Genomic DNA, 21,536 nt, shown 5'->3' on the forward strand with positions numbered 1-21,536 from the left:
GTCACAAGTATAGCTGGTTTTGAATTCTGAAATCCTAATAGCTCCATGTTTGCTAATGTGCTTCATATGAATCGGCAAGTGATTCAACAACTGAAGGCTCTACTTTTCGAAAGAAAAAATATATTCAAACACTTTGAATTGTAAAGTGGTCATGTATATCTCTGCACATAAAGGAAGTAACCAGTTGCTTCTGAATAATGTAAAATAGACATTAGCTTTAAAGTTCAAATAGGTGGTGGTGAAAACAGCACACACACATATACACACACACGCTAATTATATTTATATATATATATTAAAACTTTACTTTAGTGGCCTCAATAGTTCAATAAACTGTGTCCCTTTAGTTTCAATGATGATGGTACCAACTCTTGCTAAGAAACACGAGAATGGGATTATAGAAGTAACTTTCTGCTTGGAGTTGGACACGTTTTCGGAGAAAGAAATTCTGAATGCCTCTAAAACATATTTTCCAACCCACAAATATATTTAAATTTACAAAGCCCTATTGTAGGAATTAATTTGGACTTTTTTGGATGTATTCTTTTGAAAACTGCATAGCCAAGTACTATGCACCCAAGTAAATTGACCTTGCTATTTTACATAGCATAGCCTCTGGATAGCTTTTATCACTTGCCCAGATGGTGTTTGGCCTATGTATTTTAGTGGAATGGTTTATTTTCTCCTTGATAGGTTTCAAATGCACAAGAAAACATTATACCCGTCTATCTGCATTTGAGTAGAATATAAACTGACTAATAGATAAACATTCTGTGTGAAAGTAAATAGCCTTAAAGTATACTGCCTTCACATTCCATTGATCAGCTCAGTCAGCAAAGTTTTCCATATTGTCACTAATGTTCTAAATATTTTGGTGAGAAGCATGCCAGAAGTGTAGAGTATTTCCATTTGTGTCACACATAAGGTCATTATGAACTACCTCCTGAATTTCTATTGATCCTTCTACTGAAGTAGTTTACTTCACTTCCTTTTTGTCCCTGTTGGAAATGTTATTGCAGTTGTGAGAAGAGAATTAGGGGCTGTTAAGTGGACTGGCTCAAATCCCCTGGCCAGACGGCAAGGGATTTGGACTGGCTCATTACCTTACCTTCATTAGTAGCCTTCTCCAAATTCTTAGCAGTCAAAATGAGGCCAAGAGTATGAAGCCCGATTACTCGGTTGTACTCTCACTGATTGTACACATTCACTTCTCAGGATGTGGTGCCCCACCCCCACCCCAAGCTCCAGAAGGGATGGTCAGAAAAGAGCTCATTATTAAGCTAGTCCATAGAAGAGCTCATAATGCTGCCATGCAGAATCAAAGAATCACAGGAGAGCACTATCTACTCAAAGGTCTGCCTTATCTCCCCCAACAGATCTTCATTTCTTCAGCATGCCCAATTTCCTAAGAGATCAAATCCTAGAATTTGTGAGCCTAAACGAAATTCACACACAACTTCAGCTTCTGCCTAAATACATGGATTTTTGACCACTCATATCTCAAAGTAATTTTTAAGTCATTTAAAGCTAAAAGCCAATCTGTATGACTTTCTTTTCAGTTTTATATGTGAGTGTAAAACACAATAGCGCAGTCATATATTTGGCATTAACTCTTACCAGCCACAAAAAATGTGGGTCAATATTGGATTTTCCAAAGTTGTCTAAATAAGACTGGGTTTATCAAAACTTGCCAGTTGCTTTCAAGTGAACACAGCATGTTGGCGGAAATAAAATGTAATGTCTACAAGACAGAAAATAGGTCAGCACTGTGCAAAAGTAAACTTGTCAGTGAGATCGATACGAACCTACAAGTTAATGGGGGTATTAGAATTTCTTTACAATAAGGGATGTGCAGGGTAGAGTCAAAACACGATTGTAGCATTTATTCACTTGCGAAAAGCAAAGGACATACTTAAATATTATTTTTTGTATCCTTAATGAAAGGCACTGCTTTTTAATTTGGAATATTTATATGTAAGCACAGTTTTAATTGATAGAATATCATAGTAAATTAAATTCTGCTTCATTTGCTCAGTTTTTAGCAACATAAAAAGTAAGAAAAAAGGGGGGTAATGATCCAACATCATAAAATTTCAGAAATATCATGAAGTCCTTCATTAGCTTTCTCTATGTTATATTTCAGAGAATTTGACATTGTGGATGAAATCGGTAAAAATTTTTGAAGGAAAAAAACAATAACAGAAAGACCTTTCTTGGGGCTTCTCATTGCATTTATTTAAAATTTTTAAAAACGTACATCACTTTTTGAATACATAAAATGCCAGTGCTCTGCAACAGTTTTGTTACTGCATCTTTCAACTAAAAAAAGGAAGGAAAAAAAAAAAAGGAAGAATACATTCAAAAAGGCCAGGCTGTTCTGCTTACGCACGGGCAGCGGCTTTGGAAAGCTCCAGCCTACACTGTGTCTGTTCAGAGGCATTGCCGATCATCAATCAGCTATCAATGAAAAGTTGCACAGAAAGCATTAAAGGATACAAAGAACAACTTGGTGGGGAGCAGGAAAGGAATGGGAAATTAAGAAAAATGCCATATATGCTCTTAGGGTGGGAGTGGACTCAGGTGGAAGTAAGCATGAAGACTGATGTTGTCAGAAACTAGATTTATGGGAAAAGACGGAAGAAAACAAAGTATCATGTTTGGCACACTATATTTTGTGTGTGTGTGTGTGTGCGCGCGCATATGCACGTCCACTTCCAAGTTTCTGCTTTACTTTCTGAGAGAAATGTAACAAAACTGAGGTAGAAATGAATGCGGGAGCACTACAGTCCAGAAGATTGCAAAATGAGAAGCAAAATTGCACTGACAAGAGAGGAGTCAGAAAGAAGGAGAGGGGATATAGACGTTCTTTGTGGATATATATAAGTTGGTTGGTTGTTTTTTGTATTTATTTGCTTGTTTGCTTGTTTTGGTTGCTATCTTCTGCATTCTATCAAACAGCACGGCAAGCCTATAAGCTAGATTAGTGAATAGAATGACACCATTCCCAGCAGTTTTAAGAGAGAACTTGCAAACCACCACCACCACCACTCCCACCTGCACAGTAACAGGCAGTCCTAGATTGTAGGTGCTGTGACTTTCAGGGTCCCAGACAGGTCTTGTGGCTGACTGTTCTAGACGCTAACTCAAACGGAATAAGTAGCTTTCCATTAACCAGTGTACCTTTTAAAAACATTTTCACTTCATTATCAAGGAGCAATGTACGAAGAACTCTTGCAGTTACTGACATAAAGAATTACTCTGCTCTGGTTAATTCCCCATCATTAGTAAAAGAACCTTTCCTTTTTTTTAAATCCTTCCATTTCTACTTTAAATTGTAAATATTCAGTTGTATCACATGTCAGTATTTTTCTGGATACATTCAAAGTAATTTTCCTTGCTATTTTCCAATTGTTGAGGTAAACATACATTTTCATATAAAGTAACATTGAAGCCTGTCCCATTACTCTCAGCAGTACATAGTGCTTTCAACACATTCCTTTGAGGTACTGTACAAATCACAATCGCTTTCCTGAGTTTTTGCAGACAAGAACATTAAAAGAAATGAACTGCAGAAATTAAGGTCCAGATTACCGTTACCCTGTTTTACCTGTTCTTAGTTTAATACTGCAGAACAGACAGGATTGAGGAATACTGTTGCTCTTAAAATGGCAAAAATCTGGTTTTCTGTCGTAACACAACCGTTCATCTCTTTAGTCCAATAATGTTTGAAGTTAAAGCTCTTTATATTAGCACATGCCACCAATGTAATTGTGAGGCAAACAAAAAAATAAAGCACCACTCCAGGCACTTGACAGCAACTAAATCTCGAGAACAGCAGAATGGAATCAACACACGAGGTTCATGTCCTTCTGAAATCAACACACTTGCACCTTGCTCCTTGGTGAGTGTTGTCTAGCTTGAACCGTACTGAGCATCAACAGATGCTTTCTGTCATCTGGGGCTTTCAAATCAGAAGCTCTCATTTGATGCATTTTTCCTCCAAATTTACCCGGACTCTAAAGATGCAACTTAATCGTCATCTTCCCCAGTACCCTTTGCGATTTAAACACTACTGGAAAGGGCTCTCTACCCTATGTAGCAGGTTTTATGTGTGTGTGCCAACATTCATCACTTTTTTTTTTTAAAGAAGTTATCACTGACTGCAACCAAACATTTTGTTCCATTCAACATACATATCAAGCTCTTTTTGAGATATGCTAGGCTGAATCTTGCAGAAAGCATTTTCAAAGTCTTGATATGTAACGGGTCTCAACTGGCTGGGCATAATGGCTGAAAGGTCTGTGGCTGGCATGGCATGGAGGGGGCCCACTGCCGCTTCCTGACACAAATGAGCCACGTCTACTCCAGAAAAGCCTTCTGTGCGCTGGACGAGCAGTGCAAACTCCTTGTCATTGAGACAGTAATTGTGCTGTGAGAGCAGTTGTACTATTATCTGGTGCCTCGCTGTGCTGTCAGGAAGTGGAATTAAAAGTCGTTTCATGAAGTACCTCCGAAGAGATTCATCTATTTCTTCTGGTTTACTGGTGGCACAAATTACTACAATTTGGTCCTCAGCCGAAGTTAGTACAGTGTCCAGCTGCATCAGAAATTCGGTTCTCATCCGACTGACTGGACTGTGTTCCTCACTCACTTGAGAGGAGAGAAGCATGTCAATGTCACTGACAAAAATCACCGAGGGCTGGCGACACCTGGCCACAAGAAAAGAGGCATGGATAATCTTCTCTGCTTCTCCTAACCACTTGGCGACTAGCCCAGAACCGGCGATTTTGAAAAATGTGGCCCCTAGCTGACTCGCTATGCATCTGCCCAATAATGTTTTGCCTGTTCCCCGAGGTCCAAATAAAAGGATGCTCCGAGGTAAGGCCGTTAGTCCACTGAATGCATCTGACCTCAACACTGGCCATAAAACCTCCTCTTTAATGACAGCCTTTACCAGGTCGAGACCAGCAATGTCATTCCAGTCCACTGGCGGTCCTTGGGTGATAATCTCATTGGTTACCAGGTCGATGAGGTGCGTGTCAGTGTTCTTCAGTTGCTCGTCCACAGAGTGGTTGGATGAGGTAGCTGCACGGAGTCCAGGGCCTTGCATTGGGTGAGAGAGGAGCTGCCTGTGCTCATCCCCATGCTCACTCATTACTGGCGATGTGTACTTCCCAAAGGATTCACTGGATCTTGATCCCAATGAATTTTTAGCAGTACTGTAGGAAGGAGGGGTCAGAGCCCTACTGGACTGGCTGCTAAATTTCCTTTGCTGTTCAGAGGACATTAGCTGCTTCGTTGGCTTAAATGCTAAGGATGATGTTTCAGCACTTCTGTCAAAGCCATTCCCCCGATTTGAGTTTGAAATGCTGTTGTCGGGCATTCTGTACATAGGACTCTGTGTAGATCTCTGTTGGCCATAGCTGTAATTTCCATAACTGGAGTCCATATCTCCTTGCCCTGCCATATAGAAAGCTTTCCTTTTGAGAGAACTTGCTGAACTGTTGGTCAGAGCCGAGGGTGCAATAGGTGTCAAACCATGACCCTGGTAGGTGTAGCCAGGAACAGTGGTGGGGGGCAGGGGGGTAGGAGCAGGAATTCCTGAAGGCAGGTATGCTGAAGGAGGAGGGGGTGCCCCCCCAGGGCTGTACCCAGATCCCACAGCAGTCTGAGGAGGATAGCTAGCAGAGGGATAGCTGTAACTGGAGAGGTTAGAAGTCCCATTGTAGCCTGGGACCAGGGCTGGTGGCGGAGGAGGTGGTGGTGGCGGCTGGAGGAGCCCAGAGCTATGCAAAGGGGATGGATGAGGTGAAGGAAGTGCAGGTGCTGGCTGACTACTGTAAGTAGAATGCAGATATGAGCCGTTGTATCCTGGGGCATATTCCTGAGACGGGAGCCCTGCATGAAGACTAGGTACAGTGTGGCTTCCACAGGTACTACTTGAATAACTAGGTTCTGTCAGGTTGCTGGCCACCCCAGGAGAGCTCCCTATACTTGCAGAGACATCTGCTGGAGGGAGGGCTGAACTGACTCCAGCTTTGCTGGCAGTGATAACATCCGGAACACAGTTCATAGGATAAACAGCTTCTGAATTCAAGGAAGGCTGCCAGGGTTCGCTTTCATTTTTCCGACCGTTCACTAGTCCTGATGGTGCATCTGAGTAGTTGCTGAGTACAGGTCGGTCCACAGGGCCTTCCAAAATGCCAGAATACTTCTCTGCATATTTTTTTAGTAGGTTGGATGCAGTCAGCGCAGATATGTCATCGTTCGCCCAGGCGTACTGATAAGTGCGCTGCAAATGACCTCTGTAGGCTTCCACTTTGTGGGCAGGAGACCGCGTGGTTGAGGTGATGTCAAAGTGCTGTTCTGGCCACTGGGCATGCTCCGGCGTCCACTGCATCTTCAAGCCTACAGATTTGGGGGGAAAAAAAGTTAATTTACTTAGATACTCATCAGAACTGTTACAAGCTTTTACCCCCAACTTCTTTTGTTACCTATTATTTTTCATTAATAAATCAACATTATAAAGGATTTCCACAATTTATAATGCCTAATATGATCTGTACAATATGTCCACTTTAAAATGGACTGAATTTCAGCCCTGTATAAAAAGTAAACTGAATTTAAACGCAAACTCTATAGAGGACCTAAAATTTTTCTCATTTTTAAGTAATAAGCAAATCTATTTCTGTTAAGCCTATCAAGTTACTTGCTACCCACACACGGAAACACGCATATATATATGTACACACACATTCCTGTCAAATTAGAATTCAATCACAGTTCTTACAGTAGACTATGCACACATTTTAAATACCTAGCACATGATAGCATTAACATGTGCACTATCTAGCTATTCTGTCTCTTCCCTTCACAGTTTCTGTTTGATATTTTAACCAATATAAAAATGAGACACAGCTGACAGATCACATCTAGGATACCTCTCTTATTTGGTACTGAACACCTAGTTAGCACAGTATAATGCTCCCTGCGCAGAACAATATGACACAGACATAGCAGGTCATTCCATAATCCAACTCTCATCTAAAGTGGTCCACGACAGTTTCAAATCTGCTTCGTGGAGTGCAGCAAAGCAATCTCGCAGGCAGCGCTCCATCGCTTTCATCGCACAAAGCCTACAACTCGGTATGAATTACAACTGGTTCCTCTCTGCCTCTCACTTCTGTTGTTGAGTCTCTGAAAAAAAAAAAAAAAACAAGCATCACTTGTCTGTCGGTCTTCTAGCTAGCGTTCTCCCTCCTCTTATAATCCTTCCCTCTGCCTTACAGCCTCCAAGGTGCTAAGAGGGGAGACTGCACACACACATGGAGAGAGAGAAAGAGAGAGAATGAGAGGAAGGAAGGAAGGAAGGAAACAGAGGTGAGAGGGAAGATAAGAACAGAGAGAGAATCTGGATTCTAACTCTTTCAGTGTGTGGCACAAACTCGGGAGAGTACAACCAGATAACGAGACGCTATGGGTAATTCTATCATCTGCTTTTACTAATTGATTACTAATTGAAGCAAGGTGACTATGTGCAAACCATAAAACAAGACATTTTCATTTAACAGAGTCTTTTCATTTAACAGAAAAGACTGAGCAGTTAGAATCAGAGAATCATTTGAATTTTACAGCTTAAGGACACCTTAGAAATTACCTTATCTCACAGATTCGGGAAGCAGTCCCCAAAGGGATTTATAACGTACCCTGGAGGACTCATGTATAGTTAGTTACAGAGGAGCACTGGAAACCTGTTCTATTTCCTGGTGCTGGCTCATCCCATTCTAATCTCTGCTTGGTTCGCACACTTCCTACTCTGGTACAGCTATATTAAGCAGGACTCCTTAATCTCCTTTGTATTACCCAAAGTGAATTTTGCAAACTGTCTTGTGCCCTCTGGCAGAGATTCCTTGATAAGAAAGAGGCCTGGTCTAAATGAAGCATCTGTGGCATCAGCTCCCTTCTGAATTACTGCAGTCTATTTTGACAGCTCCTACCCGCTTCTGCTCTCCTCCTCCACCCCCTTTAGCTCTTCATTGCCTGACTCTGGCTTCTGACATGGCCAGCTTTGACTTACTGAGCTAAACTGAACATAGCACAGAGTTTGGTAACAGAATGGCATGTTGATTCCCTTCTGACTCCCTCTTCCTTGTTTGCAAAACCACTGCACCAGACACTGGAAGTTAATTAGCAGGATGATGCTGTGCTAATTGTGTTAATTTACAAGGTTTTAGTCAAAGAGAATCATGCCAGGGCTGGCACTGCTGTCATGCTTCCGACTTAATGATTAAGAAATACTGAAAACAAGGTGGGAAGGATTGCAGTAATTACACAATAAATGAATAAAGCAACAGGATTCATTTGCAAATATATTTTACTGCAGTTGTACTCATTTGCATTTGGATTTTTTAAAAGGATCCATGTAGATATTCATTTGCAAATCACCATCTCAGTTAAATTAAGTCTGAATGCTTCACAGTATAACATAATCAGGCATACATATATATATTTAGTAAAAATACTAACCTTACTTCTCTTGTATATGCAACAATTCTTCACTTTCCTTTCCCTCACTCTTCCCAAATCTTCATATTTTTCCCTTTTAAAACTCTATTTTTTAAAATAATCTGATCAATTGGAAAATAAAATATATTGTAAAATCCTGATGAAGTGCAGCTTGCATCATTTCACTCAGAGAAACTCCAGGGCTGAGTTCTAGGAAGAACTAGAGTGATATTCTTAATTGTTTCTGCTTTCTCAATCATCACTTTTTAAGGGGGAGGAAAACACACCACAAAATGGGTGAAATGACCGAAACCACACTTAAAGGGGAAAAGATGCAATTTTAATGAAGCAGTATTTCAGGAATCATACTTTCATTAAATTCAACTGGAAATTATTAAGAGCAAATCACCAGGAACCAATCGCAAGTAATCAGTATCTAAATTCTTCTGGTGTCATGGGATTTATTTCAAGCCTTATAAAAAGGGGAGAATATTAATGTTACTGCAATGTAGAACTGTCTAAAAGACCTACAAATTCATCAGTCCTGTAAATCATTTCCAGGGAATTTCTATTAGGATTTTTTTCTTTAAAAGATTATCAAAAATACAGAGTTGAGGAAATAAGAACACCCATATGCTATAAGTAGGAATTTGATTAGATTGATACAGAAGAAACATGTGAATAAATGTCTTGAAACAGGGTCTCAGGAAATAATTTAGGCGTCACAGGCAATGGAATTTACCACAAATACAACACAACACACACACACACACTCGTTAAAGGGCATGGCTTCCTTTCAGTTAGCTGAGCTAAGCCATTATTGGCATTAGTTAACAAACATAAATAATAAATACGATTTAAAAAAAATGCCCACTAAAAAAACCCAAAACTGCTTTAGATTTAGATAATTATTTAAAAAACAAAAAAAAGGGCAACCTTCCACCTGTATTGGCTTAAAATTTTTCTTATAAATTAATCATTTGTAAAAAATATGCAAAAAATGATTTTAGTAAGTTATAATCATTGTAAAAGACAGGAATATAAAGTTTAAATAAAATAAGTTGGCCATTTTCACTGGGTATTTCTGCATAGTTTAGCTCTAACAAAGCTATGTAAATTTCAAAAGATTTCTAGTTCATCTGAAATTATTAAAATTATTTATTTGGAACAATTACTGGATACACCATTGCCTTTTGATTCTCATGCTATTTTTGGATGGGCTTACCAAGATAATTGAAAGTTTATTTACTGATGCATACTAAATAACAATAATCTTAGCAGGGCTGCAAAAGGGAAGATTGAGCTTTGATTAAATAACATTAAGGGAACAGAATTATTCACATCCCCTCAAAAACAAGTATTTATCCAGTGCTTTAAAATCATTATTTGCTAGTGTAAGTTAATAGTTAACCATAAGCTCGTTCTTAATTTTAGTAGGAGCTGAAGAAGCCAGTGATCAGGAGATTGTCCTGGCCTTGGGAGCGCTAAGAGCTTTTTCATCAGTTTCTTGAATTTTAAAAATAATTGGAAGTAGAACCAAAGTTGTTTGTGGTGGTGTTATTATTGTTTTGTTTATTGGTGGTGATATTTCTGATGTGAAGCGGAAGAAAAACGTAGAGCCAAATGTTCTTTGAATAAAAAATCCTGCTCCATTTGACTGAATTGCTGTAAGAAGCAGCATATGTGTGTCACTCAACTCAGAACCCAAATAAGAAGGTGGGTTTTAAAAACAGCTTTTATATGGTTTCTCTTTGGAATACGAAGAGAAAAACCTCAGAAACAATACTATTTTAACGGTATTAGAAACATAACCCCACTGCTGTTTAGAAATATTTTAAATAAGTTCAATAAAAATTCAGAAAACAGTGGAAAGTAAGAAAAATAGTTTTTAAAGATAACTGAAGAATTGTTCCAAAATGCCAATTTTTATTTTTGAAAGCATCAGAAAATTCTTAATATGGCTGGCAAATTTCACAATGCAATGTGGTTGTTTTTAAAATACGTAATTTAATACAAAATTGCTTTTAAGACAATTTAACCTAAGTGTCACACAAGAATGACAGATATCACAGTAAAAACCCTGAGCATTGTGTTGTTTTATTGTTATGGGCTGAATTTATGTATATGCAAATAAACAAGTCTATAGTTCCCATAAAACTGGACAGTTTGGATAACATTTTCCATTCTCATCATTACTGACCATTTTATAACTTAGGTTTAGTTACTAAACAGTTGCTGCCTTATTGCTTTACTTCCTCCATTTTGCTCTTTAACTATTTTGAAACAAAACAACTGTGGCATCCTTCAAAGTTCTGGCACAGCTTCCAAATGATAAAGAAACTGTTCTATAGAAAAGTGAAGGATAGGAAAACAACTTTCAGAATGGGAGGAAATTGGAAATAAAAGACTAAGCCTTCTAGAGTCTATTTTCACCCACATTCCTGGAAATATTAATCTAAGGCACTCACTACCCCACCCCCACCGGCACCCCAACACACGTGTGCGATTCAGCAGTTCATCAGGTCTAAAAAAGCTGCTCTCTCCGAGGTTCCCATAGGGTAATTCTGGCTGCTAGGGACTCTGCCTTCATTTGTAGGTTTTTTCAGACTTCCTCAGGGCAGAGACCTGAGGCAAACACCTGCAGGCACGGCGGGCTTGCTTGCTGTGGGATAGCCGCACGGCACTCACACAAGCCTGCGCACATCACTACACCTCTTACACTCTTTTGGGCTGTTGTACCTCTAAACTTTTCATTCTTATTTTTTAAAAACTCTGATACCATATTTACCAAAGTTCTTTCTAGAAAACAGTCACTACTGGGGTAAATACAACAGAGTAATTATATTAGTTTACAGCCCGCTCAGCCTAACAATGCCGCAGATTCATCATGTCCTAGGTAGGAAATGGCAGAACCAACACATAGAGCAGTCAAAATTTCAAGTAGAGGGTAGCAGATCCATTGGCTAAAAATATAGGTTTCTGCGGTGAGGAACCTTCGGAGGGAGGGCCTGCAAACATCCTGGGACTACAAACTGGCCCTCTGCAATATCTGCTTATCCATATTCTTCAAGGGGAGTGAGGACCAAATGAAATGTTGGCGCGGGCTAGGCAGCAGTCTCCTGTTGTGTACCCACCCTCATCAGCCAAGAGGCCAACAGTACCTAGCAGTACCTGGTACTACTTGGACTAATTCACTTCATCTGAAACCTTCCTCAGTGCACTTCCCGATAATTCCTAGCCTATGTGTGATGTCATATCTAAATGTAACGGCAGGGGCAAAGCGAGAGGAAGCAGCACATAAATTACATGTTCTCTTTATTTAATTTGCTTCCATCTTTAGAACACCCAAAGTAGAAATCCTTTATAAGCTGAATATGATGTAGGGACTGTTCATTTTATTTAGTCAACAAATTGAGGGCCCACTATGTGTAAAGTCTGGTGGTTCAGTTCTAAGAAGTTAAGCCAAGGGAATCTGTTTACCAGGTGATGAAATGTTTCCAGCTCTGTCTTCTCTATTGTTTCACATTCTAAATTCTCTAAAATTAGACTCTTTGATTTTAGAGATGAAGGGAACTTTACAGTGACTCAGTCCCCAATCCAGGTAGCCTCGGTTAGAGTTTAGGACTTCACTTACCATGGTGTCCAATGGGTTGAATATTTCATCAAACACAGTGTCTTATTGAGAGGCATTGCTAGATTGTTGGGATAGAAAGGGACTGGGGGAAAGAATAAAGAAGGTTCTAGAATTCTGTTTGAAGAGTAAATATGCCAGGCTTGAGAATCAGAGCAAGTGGTTTGGCTCATGCCTTCACTTATTTGTTCTAATATTGGTGAAGTCACTTAACCACATCATACTCACTTCTCTCAGCTATAAAATGTGTACAAAAAGGGTATCATTTACTGGATTGTTATTAAAATTACCTAATGTAACGGTAAATGTGAAAATATTTTCCAAGTATGAACTGCTACCGAAATATTTATTATTCTTTTATTTTGAAAAAGCCAGAGATGCATTAAACACAAAACAAAACTGACTAGACAGAAAAAAAGTAAAGTCACTCCTAGAATTTATAAATCATTTTTCCTTCAACCTCAGGACAGCTACTGAAAAGGAAATTTTCCAGAGGGAATGCTGGTTATAAGAAAGGTATAGAAATTCTTTCATACTCAGCAAAACATGGAGCATGATCTCCTTAATCAAAAAGGTTTCAAAAATTCAAAATGTTTTCATAGTATTTTATATATGTTAATGTTATTTGTGACCTAATACTGTAGAGACCACCACCAAGAAACAAAGTACTTAGAGGTTTAAAACCAGTTAAGAATGATCTCAAAACCCTCAGTCTCAAAATAAGATATTCTAATTATATAGCAATACTGTCAAATGATTTTTCTCTTTAAATCACACTTTCACACCTCAAGATGCCAAATTATAATACATTTTGCAGCAAATTACTCCCTTCCCCCATTCCACCTCATTTGCATAAAGCACTCCTTTTTAACAATCATGAAGGCATTTCTGGCTAAATGGTCCTTAGTAAATATAGTTCAAATACCTCACCCTCTCATATAGAGAAATTGCCACCTGCCAGCCTGAGGGCCGCATACAGCCTGTACCCATGTTTTGTTCAGCCAGCACAGGGTTTTAAAAATCAGTCAGCTTTATAGAAAATAATCTATATTTCCATATTTCCCATCTTTTCAAGATAAGCTGAATGATCTTACAATATTAGACTTCATTCTTGCCTGCCAACAGTTGGCTGAATCTGAGGACCAGCTGCTCCCTCTGGACACGGCATGCCCACTTTGTCATGGTGCCCCACTCACTATTCCAACCTCAGGTATTTTTATGGTACCTACTGGTCATGTCAGCAATTGAATTTATGACTTCACTCTGAAGCTTCAAGCTCTAGTTTTTTCACTTAAGTACATTTTCTTGAAAACTAGCAAGTATAGTGCTCTAAACTTTTTAAAAAAAAAAGTAGTCCATTTAGAAGAAAATTTTTCCAAATACTATTTATTATGTGCATTCCTGCCCTCTTAATCAGAGCACAGGGAAAATGATTGATATTTTTCTTGTTGATTGAGTGTCATTAGCACAACCACGTAGAATGATGAATAATGATTTCTTAAAAAAACTAGTTTCCAGATTGCTGTCGTTTCTGTTTCCCCCTTTGATTTATCAGATATTTTTCCTAGCTATTTCCCATATGTCAATCTCCACCATTCCTAACATGCTCCTTTGAATATGCCATAGGTTCTGATACCACAAACCAAAACTTCATTTATAATAGCAAATCATCTCCTATTAGTCAATCACGAGTTTTAGGACATCTTTTGAGAGATTGTTTAAGTTACTTCAAAGTTATGCTTCTTAGATCGTATAGAAAGTTATTGGGGGGCTGATGTCTGGGTAAACAACTGATCTTGTCTTATACGTCATCATTGTGGGTGCAGTAAAAGCCTGTACTCAATTTTACCAGCACTAGGTCTCGGACTAGAAGGACAGGATATAAACTCTCCTGCAATTACATTTGTGGGTAGCTTATGATCTGAATCAGTTTCCCTAAAATGCATTAAATTTTATTCATAGCAACAAAATATTTACTCATCAAAACGTGACCAAATATAGAAATGACTATTTTCCCAATATTTCATACTGAGGATGAATCTTGGTATGCATGGGTCTGATGGGCCATCATTTTTAACATGCAACACATCTAGAAGAGGATGACTTGCATTTATGAGGCTGAATGCAGAAGCACTTAGGCAAAACAAATTACACTGATGAAAGAAATATCCCTTTTAGTCCACTGAACTTATATCCAATATATGATCAGGATGGTCAGCCTATCACTTAAAGCAACCTAGGAAATCATAGTCATAATTCAAATAGACACTTATTTTTCCCTGTGGGGGTCCTAAAATTTCCAGTACTTAAAGTATTCAAGTGAACATATAATCATGTTCAGAGAAAATCCATCTATTTTAAAATTATAATTTAGATTTATGGTTTTTCTTTTCTTATGGCTTTGCAAAAGTTTACATGTAAAAATTTTTAAATAATAATCTAAATCAAGTAAAAAACAGTGTCCAAAAGTCTGTGTATATCCTACCATAATTAATTCAAAAGAATACATGCATATACATGGAATTAAAAATACAGAAATGACTCATACTCTGAATCTTAGTATTTAGTGTTAGGTGTCATCAACTACTGCAAAGGAAAGAGTTTGAGGGTTAGGAGGTAAGAGGACTGATTTACCCATGTTAAATCAAATGTTACTTTGTTTATTCTACCTCTGTGAATGATTTTAGACAGTTTATAATCAGTTTAAATAGTGCTTTGTAGTTAACCTTTCAGGTTGTTACTTTACCGCCTTTCGTTTCTCAGGCCCCCTCTTCCCCTTTTCCATATATGTTTTCAATCCATTAAGGCCACCTACCCTTCCCCCCAGTTCTTTTTGTGATACAAAGATCAACAGGACATACCACATCTATCCATAGGGACTGCCAGGGCTAATGAATATGTATGTTCTGTGTCACAACAGAGCACTCCCCTTGTTCTGCAGTATCAACCCTCTTATGTGTGTAAATAACAGGTGAGCTGTAGCGTGCAGGGATAAATGGGGTTAACACAACCTGGAGCCCCATGCTAGATTCATAGTATCCGGCCTGTATGACTGATCCAGAAAGAGAAATCGAATGCTGAAAGTATTGTGCATTTTCTATGTGTTTTGAATCTTTATTTTTAAAAAAGACTGCTGAGATGAAATTACCATCATCCTAAAAGTCTGAGGTTATTCCAACTGATTCTCAAGACTCTGTTGTGCCACATAAAATAAATTTGCACTTTTAATTAACACAAGCCGGGCATGGTACCAACCTTGAATTATGACACGGCTGGTTAATTTCCTCGGTCACAATCCTAAAATGTTATGTTAATCATTAGGTGTACATATAGCTATTTGTAAGTAGTTATTTGTTTGTGTGTATTCTATTTCAAGTATATAAATGCAAAGCTCAATTTAGTTATATTTAAACTTAACTATATTCATTTTTGCCCAAAACACCATGCTGACAAGGGTCAATAAACAAATTCAGAATCTCCCAAGCCCCACGACCTGTGTGAGATGGAATCTGCATTCATCCTCTTTTCTGTGTTCCTCTGGAACCTTACTCTAAAAAGACAGTTTACATAAAACAAAATAGATAATTAAGGCTGCTTATTTAAGATTGAAGGTTCTTTCATATAATTAGACAAAGGAGTAAGAATATTATTTACATATAAGTATACAACTCTTCAACCATTCTCCTTAAAAACTCTTTGCTTAAGGTGACTGTAAAATGTGCAAAGCCCAGACAAAATTTGTTTAGGTTATTTATGCATTTTTCTCTTTTTGGAAATTCGTGCATTAATTTTTAATGCAATAGCAAAATAGTGTCTTGGACTTTGATAAAAATATTCTATAGTCAGGGCTGGGTGACATAGTGCATTAATTCAGTGTCCTTCACTCCTGGGACCTGTGTATAATTTAGTCCGGGCTGAAGAAAATAACTTTGATCTGAAGGCAGTGGAAAAAGCTACATATGAAATGAGTTTTGGTAAGTTTAGTGTTGTTTCTTCCATATAAGATGATGTATGAAGATAAACTGCTTTAGAATACAATCAACACAGTCCAGGATTAAAAGTGAAGAGCTCTTAGCAACAACAGTAGTTTCCTCACTTCTCCATTCTCCCTGCCCAGCCCCATTCTCTGGTCTGGTGAAATAAACCTGAGCACCACCTATCATTGGGATGCTCTAATTTCCAGATAAACAGAACATTGTTAAAGTGCAGTGTGAATGACAGTCCAGCCATTAGCGCTGTTGGCTCTTCCATTTGTAAAAACAAAGAATGCTGCATAATGAGACAGAAGCAGAAGAGAGGATATCAGCTGATCCTCAAAGAAAGTGGCATTTCCTGTCCCAGAGGGGGTGCCCAACAACCTAATCCTTGGGGAAATGCTAACAATAGAGGGACCACAGTAAAGAAATTGTTTCTTCAGATTCCATCTTGGTTGTGCTCTCTCTGTAATATTTAACTGCACAATTTCATCTATTGTTATGATAGACAGTGCCATTCTGTTAAAAAAAAAAGTTTAGGCTTTGGCTGAATTGAATAAAATATTTGAACTAGTGACATGGATCACATGAAATACAGATCCCCTTTCTTTTGCTTATAATTTTACAATTAATTCCAATCCAACTCTCTTCTGTTGTGAATAAACATGGCTTACTTTGTCTCTAATATAGCAGTTACCAATAAAGTTGTTCTCAATACTGTCAGTAGAGTTAAAAGCTATAAGGATGTTACTTCCATATGGTCTAAACTATTCCATAATTTTATACTCCTTATTGATGCTCATGAACTATTTTATTGGCCTCCATAGTTACGGATACGCTCCAGTATTTTAAGGAAAAGGGAGATTTTTCCAGTCACATTTTTAAATTAGCAGGTAATTTGAAAGAAACTTAATTCTAAATTTGCTAGTTTTTGTTGTTTATGTTAAAAGAGTAAATAAGTCAAATCTTTCTGCTGCGTCTTCAAATTATGTGCATTCTATTTCCACAAAGTCCTTAAACGACAGGAAAACCAGAACCCTGCAGGTAATACACGCAGCTTGCACAGAAAAATCAAATCGAGGGGCCTGCATGTGTGTATGTACGTGTTATGTCTGTGGCTGCAGAAAGGACAGAGGAAATGGGAGAAAAATGACAGAGAGAAGGAAAAGAGATTTTTAAAATTGCTTTTATCCTAAAAAATGATCTGCTTTACTAGCTTTATTATTAATAATCTCAGAACTCAAAGCACATTCTAAATTATTTAACTATCATGTTCACAACATATTTTTATCAAAAGTAAGCATCATTTGAGGTTTTCTTTAGCCATATACTTACTATTTGTGGCTTCAACCAAGTTATACACCTCAAAAAGTTTCCCTACTTATAAAACTTAAAAGCTTTATTAATGATCCCAAAACATACTAGGAACACTCTTTTCCTTAATTGAGTACTCAATATCAAGGAGGTCTGGGTTTATGTGTATAAAGTTTTCTTCAAAGAGGAAACCTAATAATTTTATTACATATCAACACATTTTCTCAATTGCATACAAAAAGAAACACACTTATCAGAATCATTTGAAATGAAATGTTTACAAAAAACCTTGAAAAGCAAATAATCAAACTATGTTATAAACAGGTTACTTAGGAAAGCACCCCAATTGCTAATTTAGAATCGTTTTTGTCTTTTCTATACAAAAGGTTTTTTTTTCTTTTAACAGAAAAGAGAATTCACAGAGTTAATGATGAACCGTGGGTCTAAAAGCACATTCTTACTCACTGAATTGACATACCTGGAGCTAGTCTCCTTTTAAGTAAATCTTTTGAAAGTATCCAAATGCCCACGAGAGTACTATAATTTCGTTTTAATTTGGCTTTCAGTCTTAGGGAATGACATGATCACTCAGCCAGCTTGTGAGGTTTTTCAGGTGAGAATGTTTTATTGTGCCCACCTTTTCTTATGCTTCTACATCCAGCCACTGTTTTCGTCTTTTACTTAGAAATTATTTTTTCCCGTTCAGTGTTAAATGATATTATACTTTAAAAAAGAATCTATTCAGAAAATATAGCATAAAATAGTGGCCATAGCTCCCAGAAGCATTAAAATGTTACTACAGTACCCGAATGACAGCAGTGACAGCTTAATCACTTAAAGGCTTTTTACATTAATAATTTTTTTCTTTCAATTTGAGCAGTAATATTCAGGCATAATTTAATAGGAGGTTAGCTGCTAAATGCAGCTAAATAACATACTTTTTTAAACATCAAATCAAGTTTTGTGTCTAACAAACATTCCTTTACACTTTCTGAAATTTTAGTGCACATTCATAAAGCTTGGTTTCTTTTATTTTTTTCCCCCTCCCCACATATATATTTTTAAAAAATATCGGTCTGGTAATTAGCATGCATAGTCCAACAGCTGCCTGTATTGTTATGATTTTAAGTAGAAGATCCATGGATAAAACATAATTGAAAGGTGAGCCTATTAATCTGGAGAATAACCTCCACAAGCCAAATACGAATGAATCATTTTTAAGTTTCCACCTCATTTATAGCTTTATATTCCTAAGGAAAAAAGAAATAATAAAGCAGAGAGAAACTAAAGGTGACCTTATTTAGACATATTAGTCAAGGCAGCCTTTGCTGTTTTTAAGCAAACACAATTGTGACTCCACTTTGTCCATCCAGGTTTCCAGTGTGTAAATTGGATGATGACTTGGACAATTCTCTCTTCATTAGTGAACTGTGGAAAGGAAATATAAAGGTGGCTTTTTATTTTTTAAACTCTGCAGTGTCTTGTAGCCAGATGCCAAAGCATCAAGGAAATATATCTATACATATATTTCTTTTTACTTTTTTATTTTTTGCTAGACAAGCTGTCGTAATTGAAATGAAGTCTAATCAGACTCATTACTGTTTTCAGCAATTTGCACCACCAAAGATGCTTATTAGGTAACTGTGTTTAATAAACCACTCTTTAGAAAAATACCAGTAATGAGCTCTTAACAGCCAATCTTTAGCGTGAATGTAATGTGAAAAGTGTTCCTAGCACTGAATAGATTTTCACATTTAGTAGTGTCATAATTAAGCTCCATGAATTGGTTGCTGTGATGTTAGATTTATTATAATAATCTTATTTTTTTCTATTTTAAATATACTTGGAAATATAGTCATCTTTTATTAGAGGTGGATTATATTCATAGTAAAGCAAATTTTAGGCTAGTGCCAAGCTGTTCAAAAGGTTTTTCAACTGAGGATTTGTTAACAAATGATAAGCAAGGATTTTATAACTGATAATTGATGCTGGCTGTCAAGTCTTCCCTCGTCAGCATCCCAACACCTCAGAAAAAAGTCTTCCTGTCATTTGATTACATATGAAAAGTTACCCAAGATATAAATATATTGTAATCATTGAGAGGAAAAATTGCATTTCTGTCACTAGGCTAAAACGTGGAAAAAAATGGACATTCTGAAAGGAATATTTGAAGAAATGTTAGCCTTTCCTAATAGCAGCTATAAGTAAAATTATATTGCTTCATTAGATATTGCTCTTAAAAATGTGAATACTCTTTTCCTCCTTGATTATTCCTTTTTTAAGCACTATTTACTAAGATCTTAACATTAAAGGACAGTATTGTGGATATATATTATTTATATGCACTAAGGGTGGTCATGAGAGTTAGTCAGGCTTCTTATTGATAAGAGCAAAACATGTTACATAGCTCTAAGGAGAGGATTTATTTCCATGCAAGATGATGCACATGCTGAAATAAGTATATATCTATAGAGTCTATATTGATTAATCTATCAACAGAGCATATCCTGAGCATTGTCATCTATATAATAATTGCCATATATATAATAATTATGCAGAAGGAATTGAAAATATTCTTTTGAGAACATCTAAGTAAGACATAGGAAGCTCTTGAGATTGTAATCATGAAATGTCTCACGAAATAAGATAAATGTTTTGTTTGCTAAAAGCAACCCAAAAGATAAAATCAGCTTTGAGATGAGATTCTGCACATTTTGAAACAGGTCCATAAAGATAATCAATAAGTGAAAAAGTACAAAAATAACAAGAGACCAAGAGTTTATATCCATTCATAATAAAATGTTAAGAAGGATTCTGTTACTGAATGATTCCTCTCCCAATACACTCTCATTTCTTCTAACCTCAAGCTTCATGACTCCTAATTGGAGCCAATAAGCCTCCATAACTGTTTTCAGCTTACCGAATCAATAGGGCGATAAGAACCGAGACTGTCAAATTAATGGCTTGTTTCATCTGATTTTGTGGAATGCACTTCTTTGCATTACAAAGTAGAGAAGAAACCAAACTCATTCCCTTGTGACTTCATATAGCTTTAAGATCAAAATATCGTCCTGTTTCTTTAAATCTTGACTGAATTCGTATTCAGAACCACAAAAATAAAAAGCCAGTGCATAAAACTACTGGAAACCTATATTCTACATCCTTAAATGACTCATACTTAACAGAATCTAAGAGAGTTCCTTTCTTATTACCTCTGGAATGCCTTATCATAACCTTGAATAACTTCATTTATGAATCATAGAATTTATGAATGTTTTATAAAAGAAAATGAATGTTTTGTACACTTGCATGTATTACTAAAGCTCGGAGGCTCTAGGATGTCCAATAATAGTAATAATAACAATAATAATGATAAATACAAATCATTCTTTTGGTGAACTATCAAAATAACTTTCTATAATGATGAAACTATAGTTTTAGTTACAAATTTTAATTAAGAATTGAGTACTTATTTAATAGATATTTTACCTAGTTCTAACCTTGAGTTATAGCAAGTTGGCAGGATTTGCCTTGGTCTTCATTTCTAATTTGAGAAACACAAGCTAGGGAGCATGGATATAAGCATAGAAGAGATTCTAATGCAGAAAATAAGCAGCACATAAATATATATTATCATGTAAATACAAGATATGGGTAATAGGACATCATAACATGGCAGCCAGCGGTAAGAGGAAGACTTATCAGGTAAGACTTTTTGGAGAAGTGGGTTTCAAACTTCAGCTTTTGGCCATACCGTTTAGACACTGATTGGTCTGAAGATGCAGAGAAATCACATACCTAAGCTTGCAAATAATTTTGAAAAGAATTAGGGCTCATTAATCCTTACAATTTTCAAGGACCCACAACACCTAGCATCAGCCTTATCATTCTTAGTGCCCTGCTCAATTTGATCATTTGCCATATTCCTGAGCTAAAAGGGCTTACAGTGAATATCCTTCCACGTAACAAACAAACAAGCAAGCAAGCAAACAAAAATGAAAACTGAAAAAATTCCATCTCTTTTACTTAGGCCTCAAATTCTTTTAGGTTTACTCCAACTCCTGCCCCCCACCCCCCCACCCCCCAACCTCCTTTTGGCTCTGGCACATGGG

General features: G+C 37.1%; 1 protein-coding gene across 5 annotated transcripts in view; it reads right to left on the reverse strand.

Annotated features, from left to right (window-relative positions):
• Positions 1–21,536, reverse strand: part of FIGN (fidgetin, microtubule severing factor) — a 126,919-nt gene that overhangs the window by 2,629 nt on the left and 102,754 nt on the right. For 2 of the 5 annotated variants that reach the window (XM_046659606.1, XM_046659608.1), the window contains exons 3-4: positions 6,942–7,197; positions 1–6,408 (exon numbers count right to left, since the gene is read on the reverse strand). The exon at positions 1–6,408 is cut by the window's left edge and continues 2,629 nt beyond it. In XM_046659606.1, the coding sequence (XP_046515562.1) occupies positions 4,154–6,408; positions 6,942–7,044 (2,358 nt within the window). In that variant the 5' untranslated portion in view covers positions 7,045–7,197 and the 3' untranslated portion in view covers positions 1–4,153. Of the gene's footprint in view, positions 6,409–6,941; positions 7,198–18,719; positions 18,853–21,536 lie in introns of all 5 variants that reach the window. The other 3 variants (XM_046659609.1, XM_046659610.1, XM_046659607.1) reach the window with 2 other exon arrangements.

This window comes from Equus quagga, chromosome 4, assembly GCF_021613505.1.
Source record: "Equus quagga isolate Etosha38 chromosome 4, UCLA_HA_Equagga_1.0, whole genome shotgun sequence".
NCBI classification, from domain to species: Eukaryota; Metazoa; Chordata; class Mammalia; order Perissodactyla; family Equidae; genus Equus; species Equus quagga.